Source organism: Sylvia atricapilla, chromosome 9 (genome assembly GCF_009819655.1).
Source record: "Sylvia atricapilla isolate bSylAtr1 chromosome 9, bSylAtr1.pri, whole genome shotgun sequence".
In the NCBI taxonomy this organism is placed as follows: Eukaryota; Metazoa; Chordata; class Aves; order Passeriformes; family Sylviidae; genus Sylvia; species Sylvia atricapilla.
This window is the reverse complement of record NC_089148.1, coordinates 3,657,643-3,673,918: the sequence shown is the minus strand read 5'-3', so window position 1 is coordinate 3,673,918 and position 16,276 is coordinate 3,657,643. Positions and strand designations below refer to the sequence as shown.

Below are 16,276 nucleotides of genomic sequence, written 5' to 3'. Positions count from 1 at the left end.
GAGTTGTTCCTTGAAAGTCACCAGTCAACGTGACAGCCTGCAGGATGCAATTGTCCAAGTGATGTGTGGAGGTGTTCTGTATTATGTGAATCTCCTTCCTTTCCAGATAGGTGGTAATGTTCATTTATGCAGAAAGCACATCAGAATGGAGGGCTGATTTGAATTTAATCCTATAAGTACTCAGTATAAGAACAGTTCTTCCACAAAGGTAAAATTTAGCTCTATAGTTTTAAAATTAAAGTATATACTGTAGCAAAATGACTCAAATTTTAATCTCAATACAGAAGCAGGATTTGAAATGAATTTCCAGTACCAGTTAATGTTCTTGTTATATCAGTACAGAATATAAAAAAAAAAAAAAAAAAAAAAAACCTACAGAATTGGAAAATGTAAATTTTTGTTCCATGACTGAAATTGTAAAAATATCTTGCAGCAGCATATAGAAAAGTTATGAAATTGGATGCTTTGGAAGTGGGGGTTGAACTACCCACAAGTTATCTGTTCATATTGTTTCCTTGGACACTCCAACTGCTGAACCATTCCTGCAAAGTTCAAGACACTTTTGTCAGAGCAGGCAGAGGAGAATTTGAACAGTTCATCAGAATAAGCAGTCACGCTTCAGTGGTGGGAAACATTCCTGTCTTGCTGGAATTCACTAAACCAAATGCAATTTTTCTATCTTCAAAAGCTTCTAAAGAAAGGATTAAATACCTGGACATAAATGATTTAAGAAATGTGAGGTAAACTGCTCTGCAAGATACTAAAGGCCTTAATAAAAAGCAGTGATATGGACAGAATGTAAATGCTTTTAATTTTTAACTTTAAATTCTTTCTTTATACCTCTGGCGTGCTGTGGTTTGGCTGTTTTGATGCACGTGGTAACTATTTATGTACACAAAAATCTTTTCATTGTAGCTCCCAAACTTACATGGGAACCTAAAATACATATCCCCTTTTCTCTCCTCCTCTGCAGCAAAGTATTTACCAACTTTGAACATGTCACCTCTTCACCAGGTAGGGTGTTTTCTAATTTTTTTGTGTAGCTTTTCAACACAGCTGGTAAGAATAAGGACTGATGATCAGTAGGGTTATGAAAAATTTCATTACATAGTTTACCATTACAATCACAATTCAGTGAAATCTGGCTGAATTAACAGGTAAATGATTGTGCTAATCACCGAGTTCCCCCTTTATTTCTGCTCACTTCCCAGCAGGCAAACTGAAAGGTAAATTGCATTATGATGGTCATTAAACATCTCAGAATACCCAGCAAATCAAAACAGTCTGTTTCATTTTCAGACACTTTCAATAATGGAAGCAAAATGTAAGATTCACAAAGGGATATTAGTGATATTTTCAGAACAAATGAAAAAGTCAAGGATCCAATCTTCTCTTTACCCTCAGCCCAGTGCTTGGGATATTTCCATGGCCAGAGGAAACCTGATGCACTGCCCTATTTGCCACAGAATTCACCCACTTGACACACACATCCTGTATCTGGGCTGATCTTTTACATGCTGCCTTGTACAAGTGTTCTCCACACAAAATGAGTATAGTGTAAGCATTAAGCTTCATATCCAGTTTTCAAAGGGAACCAGGTTCCTTTGAAAAATCTAGCATTGCAAAAACCAAAACTGGTTTTAATATCCCTTTTTTGGGAAAAAAAAAATTAAAAAAAAAAAAAAAAAAAAAAAAACACAAACCACTCAGCAAATTCAAGAATGCCAATAAATTTTTTGAAGTAGCTTTCTAACTGAACAAAATCATTTGTCAAAGATTCAGCATATTCTTCTGTGCACAGCAACTTCTTTCATGTAAAATAATATACAATCCAACTTGGCGGTTTGTGGAAGATGACAGCCCAGAACCCATCTGTTACTGAAGCCAACTGCAAGGCTGGCTATGAATCTAAGCTATGAAAGCAGAATTTTTGAGGGGATGGGACAGAAATGTAAAAGCAGTGGGCTGGATGTTACTGTACTGAAGAAATACAGGTAAGGAAAGGATCACAAACTAGATAGACTGTGTTTTTTTTTTTTTTTGGCTGAGTGAGGCTCCACTACAGAAGTCCCTAAGAAAAAAAAAATTAGAAATCTGTCCTCAAACAGGTAGAGATTTAATAACAAAATTCCTGAATGAGAGTCCTGTTACCATCAGCTAAACATTTTAGCATGTGCATTTTATAAACTAGCAGGAACATTTAAAAGATGTTCAGAGATCAAGCTCTCACCCTAAATAAACAACCAATAAAGTTTGAAAATTTAACTATGATTATGTCTGAAATACATCTTTCAACAAAAAGAGGTCATATAATTTCAATCATATTTATTATTAAATACTACTATATGACATATAATGGCAAACTATGCTATTAAAACTGATTTTGTGGCACAGAATCCTGGGTGGGTTGTGGCAGATAAGAGGAGTAATTCCATCTCCTCTCCACTCTAAAACCAGCAAGCAACTGAAAACCAAGACAAGGACTCTATCAGCATAAAGCCAGCATTTTTCCAGAAAGGGCAAAAGGAAAGGAGAAAAGAGATTCCCCCCCAAGGATAAACAGACTGGGAAGATCAAAAAGAGAATGGAACTAAGACTAGACACAGAGTTTGGCTGGTAACAGACCTGAAATTCACAGATCACACAGACGAAAAAAACATCACACTGCCAGAGTTGAGAGCAAGTGGAATTAAAAAGTTGCAGTGAACTGGAAATAGGCAGAAAAATATTTGCAGCACCTCACCCAAAGTCCAAAAACTAAAATTAACTATTTTGATCATGTGCAGCCATCCTGTAAGGCTACTTTAACTGTGTTTCAGTATTCAGATATTTCATTCATAGTTAACATTCATTCAGCTGAAGGGGATACAAACAACACCTTCAGCAGTATCTATGTTGCACGCTGCTTAGAATAGAATATTAAGGATGTGCTTCACCAAAACCAACCCAGAACCATTTACCTAAGAGTGCAAAGACAAGACAATAAAGCAGATAAAAATAATAAGCAAACTAATTTTAATAAACCAATCATTGCAAACTAATAAGAAGCTGATCTCAGGCTCCCCACAGGTTTGCAGTCCTTCTCATTCAATATTTCCTGGATGTCTAATATTCAAAATATTCCACCTGACACTATTTCTATGCAGAGCATGCATGCTTTTTCTATAATGGATAGCAGCAATATTCCAGCAACGTAGGAAGGAATGAGTATTTCCAGGTCAGGAAAGTAAGAATCTGGACACATAAACAACAGATAACACTCAAGATCTTTGTAAGAATAGCTCTTGTTCAGTAACTGGAAAGCTGGTATCCAAAAAGACTGCTATGGTAACTTGCAGAGCTGGAGGAGAGAGTGCTGCTATCACAGCCTCATGCAAAACAAAATCTTGCTTGCATTGTGGGGAACCCCCTGCACACCTTCCTACCACTGTGCAGCTGTGCCCAGCCTCAGCACAGGAAAGTGCACAAAGATCTAGAAAGCCATTTACATTTTTATATTTCAAATTGTGCCAGAGATCTTTCTTGTAATGCTTGTTAGAATATTAATGAAATAATAAAATTGACTATTAATTTTTCACCAGTTCTTTGCTGCAGTTTTCAAATGGTAACCATGCTCTGGAAGACTTTTGTGCTATAAATCTGCTATCAAGATTGTTTTAAGGATTATTTACTTTGATTTTATTAAGTGCACATAGACCTGAAATAGACAATAGCTAAAAGGATGCTCTGGGTTGTGCAGTTACACTATTTGCTATTTGAGACCAAATCATGCTTCTTCTGTAGAAGGTAACTTCACGAAGTGCAAGTCAAACAACTGGTACCAGGGAAGTGCTTGACAGAAGTTTAAACTAGAGATGGAAAAAGTATTAAGCCACGGAGTAATGCAAAAAGGTATACAAAGCATATTTTGTAAATTTTAGCCATCAAAACCCAAACCAAATAAATAAAGTTGTTCAAATAAGGAAGGTTGTGGAGGTTTTCCTATTCCAGTAGGAAATAAGATGCAGGTATAAGATGCTAAGGTTACATTTTCTGAAATCTCAAAGAATCAGAGGTAATGACTGCATTAAAACATACTTAAAATTTTCAAACAGTAAAACCATGCTTTGATAAACATACTATTTAACTCTCCATTGTGTAGTTACAGTGCTGTCGTTTCCAACCAACAGCATTCATTTTTTGTGACTATATTAGGATGTCATTAACCATTTCATAACTGTCTGAATAAACACCATTTGTTTAACTGCTTCAATGTAGAGCCTATTCTCCTAAACACAGGTAATATTTAGTCCCATATTTGCATGATTGTGTGATTATCAATCAATAAGAATCCATATTTCCTTAGGAAAGTAGTGAAAATCTGAACAATGTAGAACAGCATTAAAATCAAAGTTTCTGACTGCCAAGTTAAATACATACTCTGATAGTGCAAATGTACTTAATTGAAATCTATCCAATAAGTTGCTGATTTTGCTTTTCTGACATTCGACTGCAAGAGAGTGTTAGTACAAAGTGGATATGACACATAATTTTGCAAGATGGGCTCATGTAATAGTCTATTGAGACACGAGGTTGTATGGTCCAGCAGAGTGGAATGATGCTGGTGCTATCCATGAACGCTGCTCATTCAACATTTTGAAACTGAATACACATTCCCGGTTTGCTTGTTTCTTCTCATGTAAAGGGTTCTTTGTTTATGATTTTTAAGGACAACATTTGACTTGAAACAAACAAACCTTCCTCTATCGGGTGTGACTAGAGATGCTGACAGACTCGAAAGAATTCATAAAGGAATAAAATCACGGTAGTTGCGTCCACGTCTAGGAAAGAAACTGCACGTGAAGAAGCCTGGGCACAGGACAGCGAAAACATACTGCGATTGGCCTTTGGACAAACGGGAAATGCACGTTTTGTTTGGGACGTTCCTTCTGCGAACGCTGTCACAGGGAGACGATCCCTCTCTCACCTGTCCTGCTGCAGCTCCTGCCGTGCGCCGGGGCAGGGCAGGGGCAGGGGCAGGGATGGGGCAGGGCAGGGTGAGGCAGAGCAGGGTAGGGGCAGGGGCAGGACAGGACAGGGCAGGGTGAGGCAGAGCAGGGTAGGGGCAGGACAGGGGCAGGGCAGGGGCAGGGACAGGGGCAAGGCAGAGGCAGGGCAGGGTGAGGCAGAGCAGGGTAGGGGCAGGACAGGGGCAGGACAGGACAGGGGCAGGGCAGGACAGGGTAGGGCAGGGGCAAGGCAGGGGCAGAGCAGGGGCAAGGCAGGGTATCCAGGGCTCTGCCGCTGGCGGGAGCGCTCCGGCGGCTGCGGGATGCCCCGCGCTCGCTCCGGGGACAGGGCGCGGCCCCGCAGCCCCTCGGCGGCCCTCGCACCCCATTCCCGGCAAAGTTTCCCCCGGGGCTGCGCTCCCGCGGGCGGAGGCGGCCCCGCAGAGCGCCGCCCGACCCCGCCGGGCACACCGCGCCCCGCGCTCACCTGTCGTCGCTCTGCCAGCCCTGGTCGCCCAGCAGCAAGTCCCGAAAGCGGTACCGCGGCGGCAGCGGCGGCACCTCGCTGTCCAGGTCCACCATGCTGCCCGGAGAGGGGGGCAGGGGGCCGGCCAGGAGAGAGGGGAAGCCCCGCCGCGCTGCCCGGGGAGCGGCCGGACCCGCCCGGGCGTCTGGCGGGCACAGCCCGGCGCGGCGCTGGCGGCGCGGAGGTGGCCGGCCCCGCACAAAGGCGCGCCGGGGCTGTCCCCGCGATCCCCGGCGCCTCGGAGGGAGCCTCTCGGCCCCGGGAGCCAAGTCCCGCCCCGGGGGGAGGCAGGTGCCGGCTGGCGGCGGCCTCGGCGCGACCGCCCCCCGCCCACGCCCACCCTCACGGCGGGCGGCGAGCGCGCCGCCGCGGCCCACAACAAAGGGCTGTGGCGGGCTGTGCGGGCTCGGCCGCCGCGCTCCGGGCTGTGTGGACTGTGTGGGCTTGGCGGCCGCGCTCCGGGCTGTGGCGGGCTGTGTGGGCTCGGCGGCTGTGCACCGGGCTGTGCGGGCTCGGCGGCTGTGCACCGGGCTGTGCGGGCTCGGCCGCCGCTCCCTGCCGCCTCCCCTCCTCCCGGGGCTGCCTCAGGGGTGCTCTTCTGTAGGCCCCGAAACGTGAGGAAGGGGTGTTTTGCCATGGGTAGGGGCCGCACAGCCCGCTGTGGTAGTGACGGCGGGATCCCCTGGGCACGGCTGGGGCTGTCACAGCCTGGTCGGCTGGCCCGCGGTCACCGGGCACACCTGGGCACACCTGGGCACACCTGGGCACTGCCAGCTCCTCTGAAACGCCGCCTGAGAGCGGGCTGAGCACGCTTCTGTCACTTTCTGATTGGGGACGGCGTCATTGCTCTTGGACGTAGCAGCTGGTGCAGGCCCTGAAAAAAAAAAAAAAAAAAAACCCACTGAGGAGTTGAACTACTCCCATGGGTTGAATTTGCAGGTAATGCCCGAAAGCGTGAGGCGCTCTAAAAGTATTTTAATTCCATGCTTGACTGATGAGGCACAAAATACCAATATGGGGATTTGATTGAATGCAGTGTCACTAAGCAAATAATATTTTTAGGTTTGCCCTTAAAGGGTCACTTTAATCTAGACTGTCATACCAATCATCTAATGTTCTACTAAACACTTCTAAAAAACAGTTTTAGTAAACACTGACATTACTGCAATTTCTGCAGCCTGTCCTGATTTGCTTTCCTTGATCAACTCTTCACCTAAACTATTATAGCAAGTTGTTTCCTAGGATTAAGTCATGCTTAACACTGGTCAGGTTTTAGAGTCAGATTTATATTTTTGCTGAATCAGGAGCTAAGTGATAAACAAGAATTTATTTCCTAAATGTGGTTTAAACGCCGTCAATTCAATAAGCGGCTTGCATGGATTCAATAGGTGTATGGAAGAGTGAACCTTGTATTTTCCATTCAGCTGGATTTCTGTGTGGAAGGTAAGCCAGTTAAAAGCTGGACGTGCAGGATCAGCACAAGTATGGCAGCCTGGAGTGTATCATGTTGCAATGTGCCCTACTGAGAACCCAGCTCTGAGCTCCGTGCTGTGATGCAAAGGTTTCCTCAGGTAACCAACAGGTAGCTGAATTCAGAGCCCAGATTATCTCTGCTGTTGTTACAGTCATTGCATCTTTCCTTGCTTCTTTAGCACAGAGCTCTTAAGCACAGTTTCAGTGATTGCTGTTTCTTTAGAGAGCTGCAGTGTAGAGTCCCAAGTCCTATAAAATTCTAGGATCACTGGAGTATGATGCTTACCCTTTTTCACAGCTTGCTGCACTCAGCATTTACAGTGTGCTTCTCAGAAAGCCTTGTTAGCTGAAGCAAAACAGATGCCCGTATGTGGCAAGAGTTCAAAGGTAACTGGCTCTTTGCTTTGGCTTATATGGAAAATAAATAAAACAGTGAATTATTCTGTATCCACGTTCTTGCCAGTTTTGCCGTGCTGTATTCTGAGGTCAGAGTTCTCTAAAAGTATAATTAAAAAAAAAAAAAAAGTGCAGCATGTTTCTTTAAAATATTTGTTATGTGCTGCCCTGTTCACTCTTTCTCAGCTGCTGCTCCAGTTAAAGAGGCTCTCTCTTGCAAGAAAACATTGTTTCATTTCTCTGCCTGGGTATCTGTCATCCTACCAAACTTGAAGTGGGGTGAAGCCTGTATGTAATAATGTTTTCTTATAAAAGCAAAGCATTTAGGCTGACTACAGTCCTTTTCTGAAGTCTATGAATCCTAGACTGGCTGGGAAATTAATGGTGTTTCTACTCTATCTCCTAGCAGCCTCATTAATTTTTCCACCTGAATTGATTAATTTAACATGTGTTTTCATACTTGAGGAGCTAAGTAGCAGGAGAAGCTTTTGCTCTTTTTCTACCGTGGAAATGCACTTCAGACAGGTAATAGCTGACTGGGAAATGAGCAACCTGGTGAGCAGTTGAGCAGAGCTAATAGAAAACAAACTCATTACTGAGACTATAGTCATGCAATTTATACAGATGCTTAATTCTGTACTCCCAAGTAATATAAACTCTTTGCAATGTAAAATGTGTTTTTACATGGCTGATAGTATGATGCCTGATCCCTGTAAGTGTATAAAATTGGGCAGAAAGGGGATTTTAGTTAGCTAGGTCCAATATTTTCATTAGTAACTCAGAACACTTGGGCAACTTTTGTCTTCAAGCAGAGAAGACACTGAGTCATCTGCTTGGAGACAGGTGCTGGTTAAGAACCATTTTACTGGGTCACTGTGCTCAAGCCAGGTGTTCCTTGCTAGGTGTTTGTGTTTAAAAAAAAAAGCTGTGAGCCACACTCAGGAACAAATATACTTTTGGGATGGTTCTGGCCCTGAGAAATGTCAGAAGCATCTGTGACCCTGGCTTAGGGACTGAAAATAGGTTCTAATCAATCTATTTTTTTCTGTTTGTCAAAGTGGGTAGGTACAGGTGGGTAGCTCTCAGTAGTTGACTCTGAAGTCTGAGAAAGAAAGGGTATTTAAGAACTGTGTAACTGAGTTAACTGCTCATGATTGGGTTTAAATCCTGGATCACACTCAGGTACAGAAACAACAAAAATATTTGGTTTTTCTTTTTAGGTTACCTTTTTTTTGATGGCATGTAGGCAGAACAGATTGAAGCAATGCAAATGGTTTCTGGACTTTTGAATAATTGCAGTGTATATGGAGGGAAACAGGTTATTAATGCTGTTCTTAATTCAAGATGTTCTGCCCTTCTATCTAAATCTGACTTATGCAATCTACTGCAATAAATTAAATCAGATTATTGGGTTAGGTTTTGATATTTTGCTCAAAACACTTGCAAAGTTCTCTTTATAATTAATCGGTTTAATTTTTGACACTCACTGGGATATTCTTTAGTGATGGTATTGATACCTAAAATTATTCAGGCAAAGCAAAGCCAAACTTTATTGAAGGGAGTTAGAGAAGCATCTTGGCTATGATAAACTGCTTCATTTCAACCTCTGAATGTGTTGCTGGTCCTCACATTGAGGTGCTGAAATAGTCCAGCCAGACACAGTTCTGCCCTGTTCCATCCATTGCTTTTCAAAATTCTTTTTTTTTTTTTTTTTTTTTTTTTTTTTTTTTTTTTTAAGAAGGGTGAAGGAGGACGAGATATTTATGAAGCAAATGAACAGTAATCCTTTTAAAGAGTTCTATAACATGAGTTGTATTTATTGTCCTTTCAAGGAAGCTAGTCTGGTATTGTCTGGATGGCATTCGGGTAACTCAGCAGACATGCACAAGACACTTATTGTAAGGTGTAGTCTGGGCTGCAGGGGAAAATGGTCAGCAGAAAAAACCTCTCTGCAGAGTTTGTGTGTTTATTTTTTACTTGTCTGTTGGTGTTACTAAAGGGCTGGGCAGGCTGAAAAACTGATTGGCTAAAAAACAATAAATCAAGCACATTTTGAGGGTTTTCTTACCTCCAGTCTCTTTTTTTCTTCATTTTTGTTTTTCTTCCCCATAATTAAGAAGCATCTCAATGTTTGTGTTGCTATTGGGTGTCGCTATAGGACATGAAATGAACAACACGCAGTTAGGTCATCAGGGCAAAAAGAGGGAAGTTTATTTTCTACTTCAGCTTACATAGATTTTGGACAATGACCAGGGATTGGACAGTGAGGTTGCCACCTCTCCAACCACACTGGTCAAACTAGAAGTCCATCAATTGTCCCTCCTCAAGAGAGGTATGAAGAAACAAAAAGAACAGTTTACAATAACGTTACTTTATTTACATGAAAAATCTGTGAAAAACACTACAAATATACAAACATCAAAAGGCTGGAAAAGATCAGAGCAACAATTGGGAACTTTGGAACTCTCACATTTCTGCCAGGTGATCCAGTCCTCACTCAAGTATGTCTGTGTGGCTTTGGGTTTAACAGGGAGCTAGAGTACTGACAGTCCATGGAACAGTTGTGTACCTTTGGCAGCTGAGGAGAATGCCTGGGGACTCAGCATTCAGAGTTCAAAAATTATTTGGGGTTTAAATTAGTGAACTGTACTTCAATAATGTTTTATTTACTTTGGCTGCAGTTTCACTTTCAAATAGTCTGTAGAAAAAGTATCATGGCTATACTTATTGAAATGTACCTAGATGGAAGTCTGAGGAGTCCTTGCTGATTAATATTCCTTACCTCAGAAAACTGAATTTCAGCATTAAGAAAGGTATACTTCTCAGGTAGAAAACAACATTTTTTACTTTTTAAAAAAATTTGTTACTATCTTTTTTTTTTTTTTTTTTTTTTTTTTTTTTTTTAATTCCTGGGGCTTTCAGACCATCAACTGCAAAAGCAATCTTAAATCTTAAATCTGAAGTACAGGTGCCTTATTGGATTAAAATTAGGCATGCTGGACTGAGTCTCAGCATCCTGGAATCTGAATGGATCTGAGAGGCTAAATCAAATCAGGAGCAAAAACTGGTGAGAGGTGTGTTTTGAGGAAGCTCCCTGTTGGCCTGCCTTGGTACAGGACTGTTATTTAGTGATGTGGAGTGTGGGACTAAAGACTCCATCAGTGAACATCTGAACGGATTTAAACTCATTGACTGCAGTTTTGAATTTTTAAAACTACTGCACACTGATAATCCTTTGTAATGGACCTTGGCCAGGATACCAAAGGGGGCATTGAATTGGAGGAGGGCAAAATGACCTGAGAGTTCTATAGCCTTTGGTTTGCCTTTACCCAATATTTGTGCTTCTTGAGGCTGATGGAAACAAAAGTTGGAAAGCAAAAGTTGCTGAGCACTGCAACATTTGTAGAGCCCACAGTACTCTGAGATTGTACTTTTAGATCCTTACCTCCACGATATCTCATTCTTGCACATTTTCTTAGTGTTCTCTAAAATACAATTTCTTAGGCCCATTCTGTGTGTCAGTTACTGCTGGATAAGGGCAGCCTGTTTTATCTTCTCCATTTTTGTGACCATAACACTAAATCAGCTAGAAGCTACTGTTTATTTCCATTTCAACTCCAACAACTGCATGGACTCTGCCTTATTTTCTGTGTCATTTCCTATTCAGATGATTACTTGTTTTGCATTTTTCCCTAACAGCCTCTGTTCACACGCATTATAATGAGAAAGCACCATAATTTTCTTATTTCTCTCTTGTTGCAAAGGAATTGTCACTGCAATCCCACTCTTCTCTTTCACATCCCTTTCTTTAAAAGGACTTGCTAAAAAGTTAGGGCAACATGAGCTTACTGGGTTTGTTCCTTTTTTCGTTTGCTAGTTTTAAGTGTACTTTTGTGACACTTTACTAGATTCTTGGCTTTTGGGGATAAGGCCCATGTTTGGTTTATTCTCAATTTTACAGTACAGTCTGGAGGTAGGGTCTGAGTATCACCATAGCATAAAAATGACCGTGTAGCCCAATAAGTTTCTGCAGAAAGAAATGCTTGTGTCACCTACTTGCTAGGTAGCTGGGTCATATGCTGGACTAATAACAGGGAGAGTTAATGGTAACTTTAATATTCCTTCAGGAAAGTGCAGCCATTGGGGGAATACTACTGATACGCAATAAACTTTGAGAAAAAATCATAATCACATTTTTTTACAAGTTCCAGACTGCTCCATGCTGGGTTTTTTTTTTCTTTTTAAAGGGCTATTTATTTCTAAGCAAGTCTTGCTATTCTTATGCACCTTTAAGTCTTTATTTATCCTATTTACTTTTTATTGTCTATTTTGAATATCTCTTTATTTTATTGTCTGATACACCTTCCAGAGTGCAATGCTGCAACGCTTGGAATTGTTTAAACTTCAGAGGAAAAAATGTTCTTGGAGTCCTCCTATCTTTCCACGTGATGCCTGTTTTTTTAAATGGTCGTGCAGTAGCAGACTGTTCTGCTGGCATGAAAGGTTTGATAGTGATTCAGAAACAGTAACAGACTGAAATAGCCCAAAGTGAGAACAGAGTTTTAAGGTCACTGTAAAGCTCTGAAGCTAGGGCAGAAAGCAAAATGAGGGATTTCAAATTTGATAATTCCTCTGAAAGCTTCTTTAAAAAAAAAAAAAAAAAAAAAAAAAAGTTGGTTTCATGTCTCTAATTAAACTGCAGTGTTAGTAGGTGGAAGGCATGCTTTTCATAGCCCAGTGAGCAGGACTCTGCACTGCAAGCACCATCTTTAGAGAGTTGTCTCAGAAACAGGGTATCCAATATGACCTGATCCTTTTATTCCTCTGTGCTAAGCCATCACAGCACAGATCTGAAAGGGACAGTGCACTCTGGCATCGGTGGTGACCTGGGAAGGAGCTGTAGGAGCAGGAGAACAGCAGCACTGCGTCACAGGAGAGAGAGCTGCTGGGAAATGGTGATAACCTGGGAATTGCCTTCCAGTAAATCTTCACTTGGCTGCGAGTAGGAGGACTGACTTCATTTAAAAGTGGGGTTACTGACAGCTGCTTTTATATAGGAGGAGAACATCTTTTTTTGCAAAGAACACCTTTTCAAGTAATTTTCACTTCACATTTTAGTATGGAGCACCAAGGCAGGAGAATGAGGTGGTACTTAAACACAAGAAATCAGAAGTGGGTTTATATTACTTTTAGAATTGGACATGATATCTCTCCTGTCTAAGCACGTGCTGTTACCTAATTTACCTTAGAAGAAGCTGAAGGAATATTCCTAAAGAATTCCTTAATACTGTGTTTCTGTTTGCAAGGGTGCTCCCATGACCCATTCTTGGTAAAATGGCCTGAACAGCAACAGCTGTTAAGACAGGAATTCAAGTTCAAGCATGCAACCTGTCTGAGAGGGCCTATACCACAGCTTATCCTGTTAAAGGGAATGACAAACTGCTAGAGAGTTAGCAAGTGAGCTCTGAAATAAGGGAAGGGCGAATTTGGAAAGAAATGCATGGGACAAATGAAATTGTAACAGGACAGAAAACAGTGGGAATGAATGGAGCAAGTGGTCAAAAACAGAAGAGGTGGGTTTGACACTGTTTGTTGTTCATCCCCTGGCATCAAAAATTCTGTGTGGACATGGCAGCAGCCTTGGTCCAGCTCCAGCCGTGACTGGGCAGGTGTGACAGGTAGGACTCACAGCTGGAGGTGTGGTGCTTCCTCCCTGCTGTGTGCATTGGCAGGTGGGAAGGAACAGCAAAGTACACAGTAAGTACCCACATCTCCTGCAGGGTACCTGTGAGAGGAAAACTGTGTGCATAGCCATGGGTGGGTGCAGAGCTTTGTGTGCGTGATTAGAACTTTGGGGGATTAGTGAAGAAATATTCTTTATTTTTAGGTGTTTATTGACATTTAGTTTAACATTTTATTGCCCATTCTGAACCTGAAAGTATATTCCACTAATTGCCAGTTAATTGTGTACTGTTAATAAATCAATAAACCAGTTTGATTATTATTTAGTTTAAATGAAGTAAACTGAGCAGTTTCTCCTAGTCACAGCCTTAGGTTGTGGCTGTAGCTGTTACGTGATGTGTTAATGTAATTATGAGTCACAGAAGTAGTGTGTCAGTGGGAGAAGATACAAATGTTGAGGTTGCAAAGCCAGCCTCACTATTAGTACAGTGGGATAGGATATTTTCATGACAATTGTTGGGCAAAGCAGTGGCTGATGCTAGACTTCTGTGTGCTCTAATGAGGTCATTAAACTCAAGTGTGACAGCAAACATGCTGTTAGAATCTGCTGAAATTATACTGGCCAGAGATGTTATTTCAGCTGTGGCTAATTAAGCTCCTATTACTAGTTATCATTAGTCCCCTATGGAATACATTGACTTCCTCAGATCTGTTTTCCTAATGCAAGATGGCTTCCAAACACTGTTCTCAAAATTGTTCTGCTTTGAACAAACACTGAGCTTTAATGTTAAGCCTCCATGTTGAGTAAGGAACTAATAAAAGCCTAAGTAACGTGTTCTGACCTCACACTGACTCGGTTTGTGGAGTTTTGGGCAAGATAGCTTCCAACCTCTACTTCCCTATGATCTCACACTTTGACATGCAGTTTTGCTTGTACGGGGCATATGTGGTGATACTGTGGCCGTCTGGCTGTGTCCACAGCAGTATTTTGAGTGCAGTCACACCAGTTCTCAAAGCAGAAGCTCTGCTTCCTTAGATAAAATCCAGCTGTCTTTGGTTGCATAACTACTTAGATGTTCCTGCCTTTCTCATGAGTAGGAGGTAAGCTCTAAAGATGAGTTTTTTCTCCTTGCTTTAGAGGTCCTAAGGCATGTCTGTGTGCTCTGTTTCAATAGACTGGAGGTGGCTAAACCAAGTGAGACCCAGTTAAAGACAATAGACTTTGAACTGGTAGCCCATGGAAGAGGTGAGGATGGAAAGAAAGTTTAAGATCCTGATTCTATTTTCATTTGCCTAGGGGAAGTTTAGTAAATGACCTAAGAAGATCACAAACCCAATACTGGAAAGGACTGAGTCCGTTCCCTTGCTTTGTGATTGAAGAAGGTTTCTTTGTATTGGTCTGTGTTATGAGTATTCAAATGTTGCTTCAAAGCTTTACCACCTGAGTCTTCTAATTTTCCGCTTAAATTTATTCATAGACATTTTATATCTGTTTTTGCCGATGCTATCTTTTAGCTTAAATAGTTTTAGCAATGCCTGTATTTGTAGAGAGCAGTCAGGAAATTTATGGTACCGTTTCAATTCCAGTTCTGGCTCAGCTGTACCCAAAAGTATCTTTGTGTTTCAGGCCCATAATTACTTGACAAGTGGTTTAATAACCCAAAAGCAGTTTGGCAAAACCTGAACCAGTTTGAGTTTCACGACATTAGACTATTTAATACTTGAATCTGGAGAAATTGCAGCTTTGACAGGTGCATGAAATATCCATTTACTGATAAGATGTGACCCAGTAACTGCAAACTGGATGCAGTCGATCATCACAGGGTCATGGAGCACGGTGAGAGTTCATTCTCCACAGGAGTCATTTGTCAAGGGGAAGGGAAAGGAAGAGGCATTTTGCTCTCTGAAGTCATTACTGTAGGAGAAAGAGATGAATGCCAGTTTTACTAAGAGCATTTCTTAGAATTGGTGACAGAAAACATAGCCCAAAGTTGAAAAAATATATATTCCACCTGCACTTAAAGAAGAGAAAAAGTTTTAACTGCTGTAAATGCTGTGGACTTGAGGTTTGATTTGAGATCTGTTCTGTAGACAGTAATTTTTATCCTATAGCAGCACACTAACTAAGCTAGTGATTTTTATGTTTTTTGTGTGATTTTTAAGCTGGTTATGTTATGTGGGTTTTTGTCATATACAAGATGGATCTGTGTGTACTCCATCCAGTCAGACATCACCACAGTGGGACATCTGGCCTGTAGCTGTTTTGTGTCCATCTCCTGTGAGCACTTTGTACTATTACAATTTCCTCCCCCCCCTAATTCTCAATCTCAAATAATTCTCTTCTCATGATCTACATTTCCACTGGAGAACCCTTGTACAGCCAAGACATTTCATGAAACTGTTAATAAGATGGTTGCTTATATAAACCCATGAGAAGCTCCTTTGTTAGGCATATAGTACTTTTTGCATAGTTTTGTATTTTTCTTTGGAAAGTTCATTATTTATCTTACAATCCGTTCAAATCTTCTCCATCTTATAATTTCTCGTGTGATACTGAAATGCTTCAACATCATGAGGAACGTGATCAAATACATTTCCTTTGCTGTGGGTAGTTGGTGGTCTTCTATAAGAACCAGTGAGTGACCCCTAAGTCACTCTGTACTTTTGCTTGCTTTTTATTTTGATTGTTTGCAACATATGTTTTGAATTATATGTGCAGAGAAGTTCATTTTTACACACAACTAACATGAATTTGTTTTCTAACTAAGCATATGATGCAGAAGGAATTGCAGAATAATTTATTTGTACAAATTTTAGTCCTTAAAAGACATAATCTTATATGATCATGGAAGGGATAAATATGGGGGGAAAAAAAAAGTGTGATGTAAAAACAAGCAGACCACAGAGAAAGGAATTTGTCGACCTAAATTGGCAGGCATTTGTTTATTTATTCATTTAGCAAGGTTTAGAGAGGGGATTAAAAAAAAAAAGAAACACTTGTATGTTGCAAGAGGTTTAGGGGAAGTGACTGCTGAAATCAGAGTATAAATGTTTTGCAAGGTCAGTCCATGGACCAGTTAAGTAAAAAGGAGTGGAAGTAACACCAAGTAATAAAAAAAAAAATAAAAAAAAAAATAAAAAAAAAAAAAAAAAGAAAAAAGAAAAAAGTAGGCTACAATACTGGATGTGTTTGCTGAGTTTTTGAATCTCT

The 16,276-nt window shown here is 41.2% G+C and overlaps 1 protein-coding gene across 3 annotated transcripts in view; it reads right to left on the bottom strand.

Annotated features, from left to right (window-relative positions):
• Positions 1–5,582, bottom strand: part of KCNT2 (potassium sodium-activated channel subfamily T member 2) — a 116,396-nt gene extending 110,814 nt beyond the window's left edge. For all 3 annotated transcript variants that reach the window (XM_066324625.1, XM_066324628.1, XM_066324626.1), the window contains exon 1: positions 5,476–5,582. In XM_066324625.1, the coding sequence (XP_066180722.1) occupies positions 5,476–5,570 (95 nt within the window). In that variant the 5' untranslated portion in view covers positions 5,571–5,582. The remainder of the gene's footprint in view (positions 1–5,475) is intronic.
• Between the last annotated feature and the right edge of the window lie 10,694 nt (positions 5,583–16,276).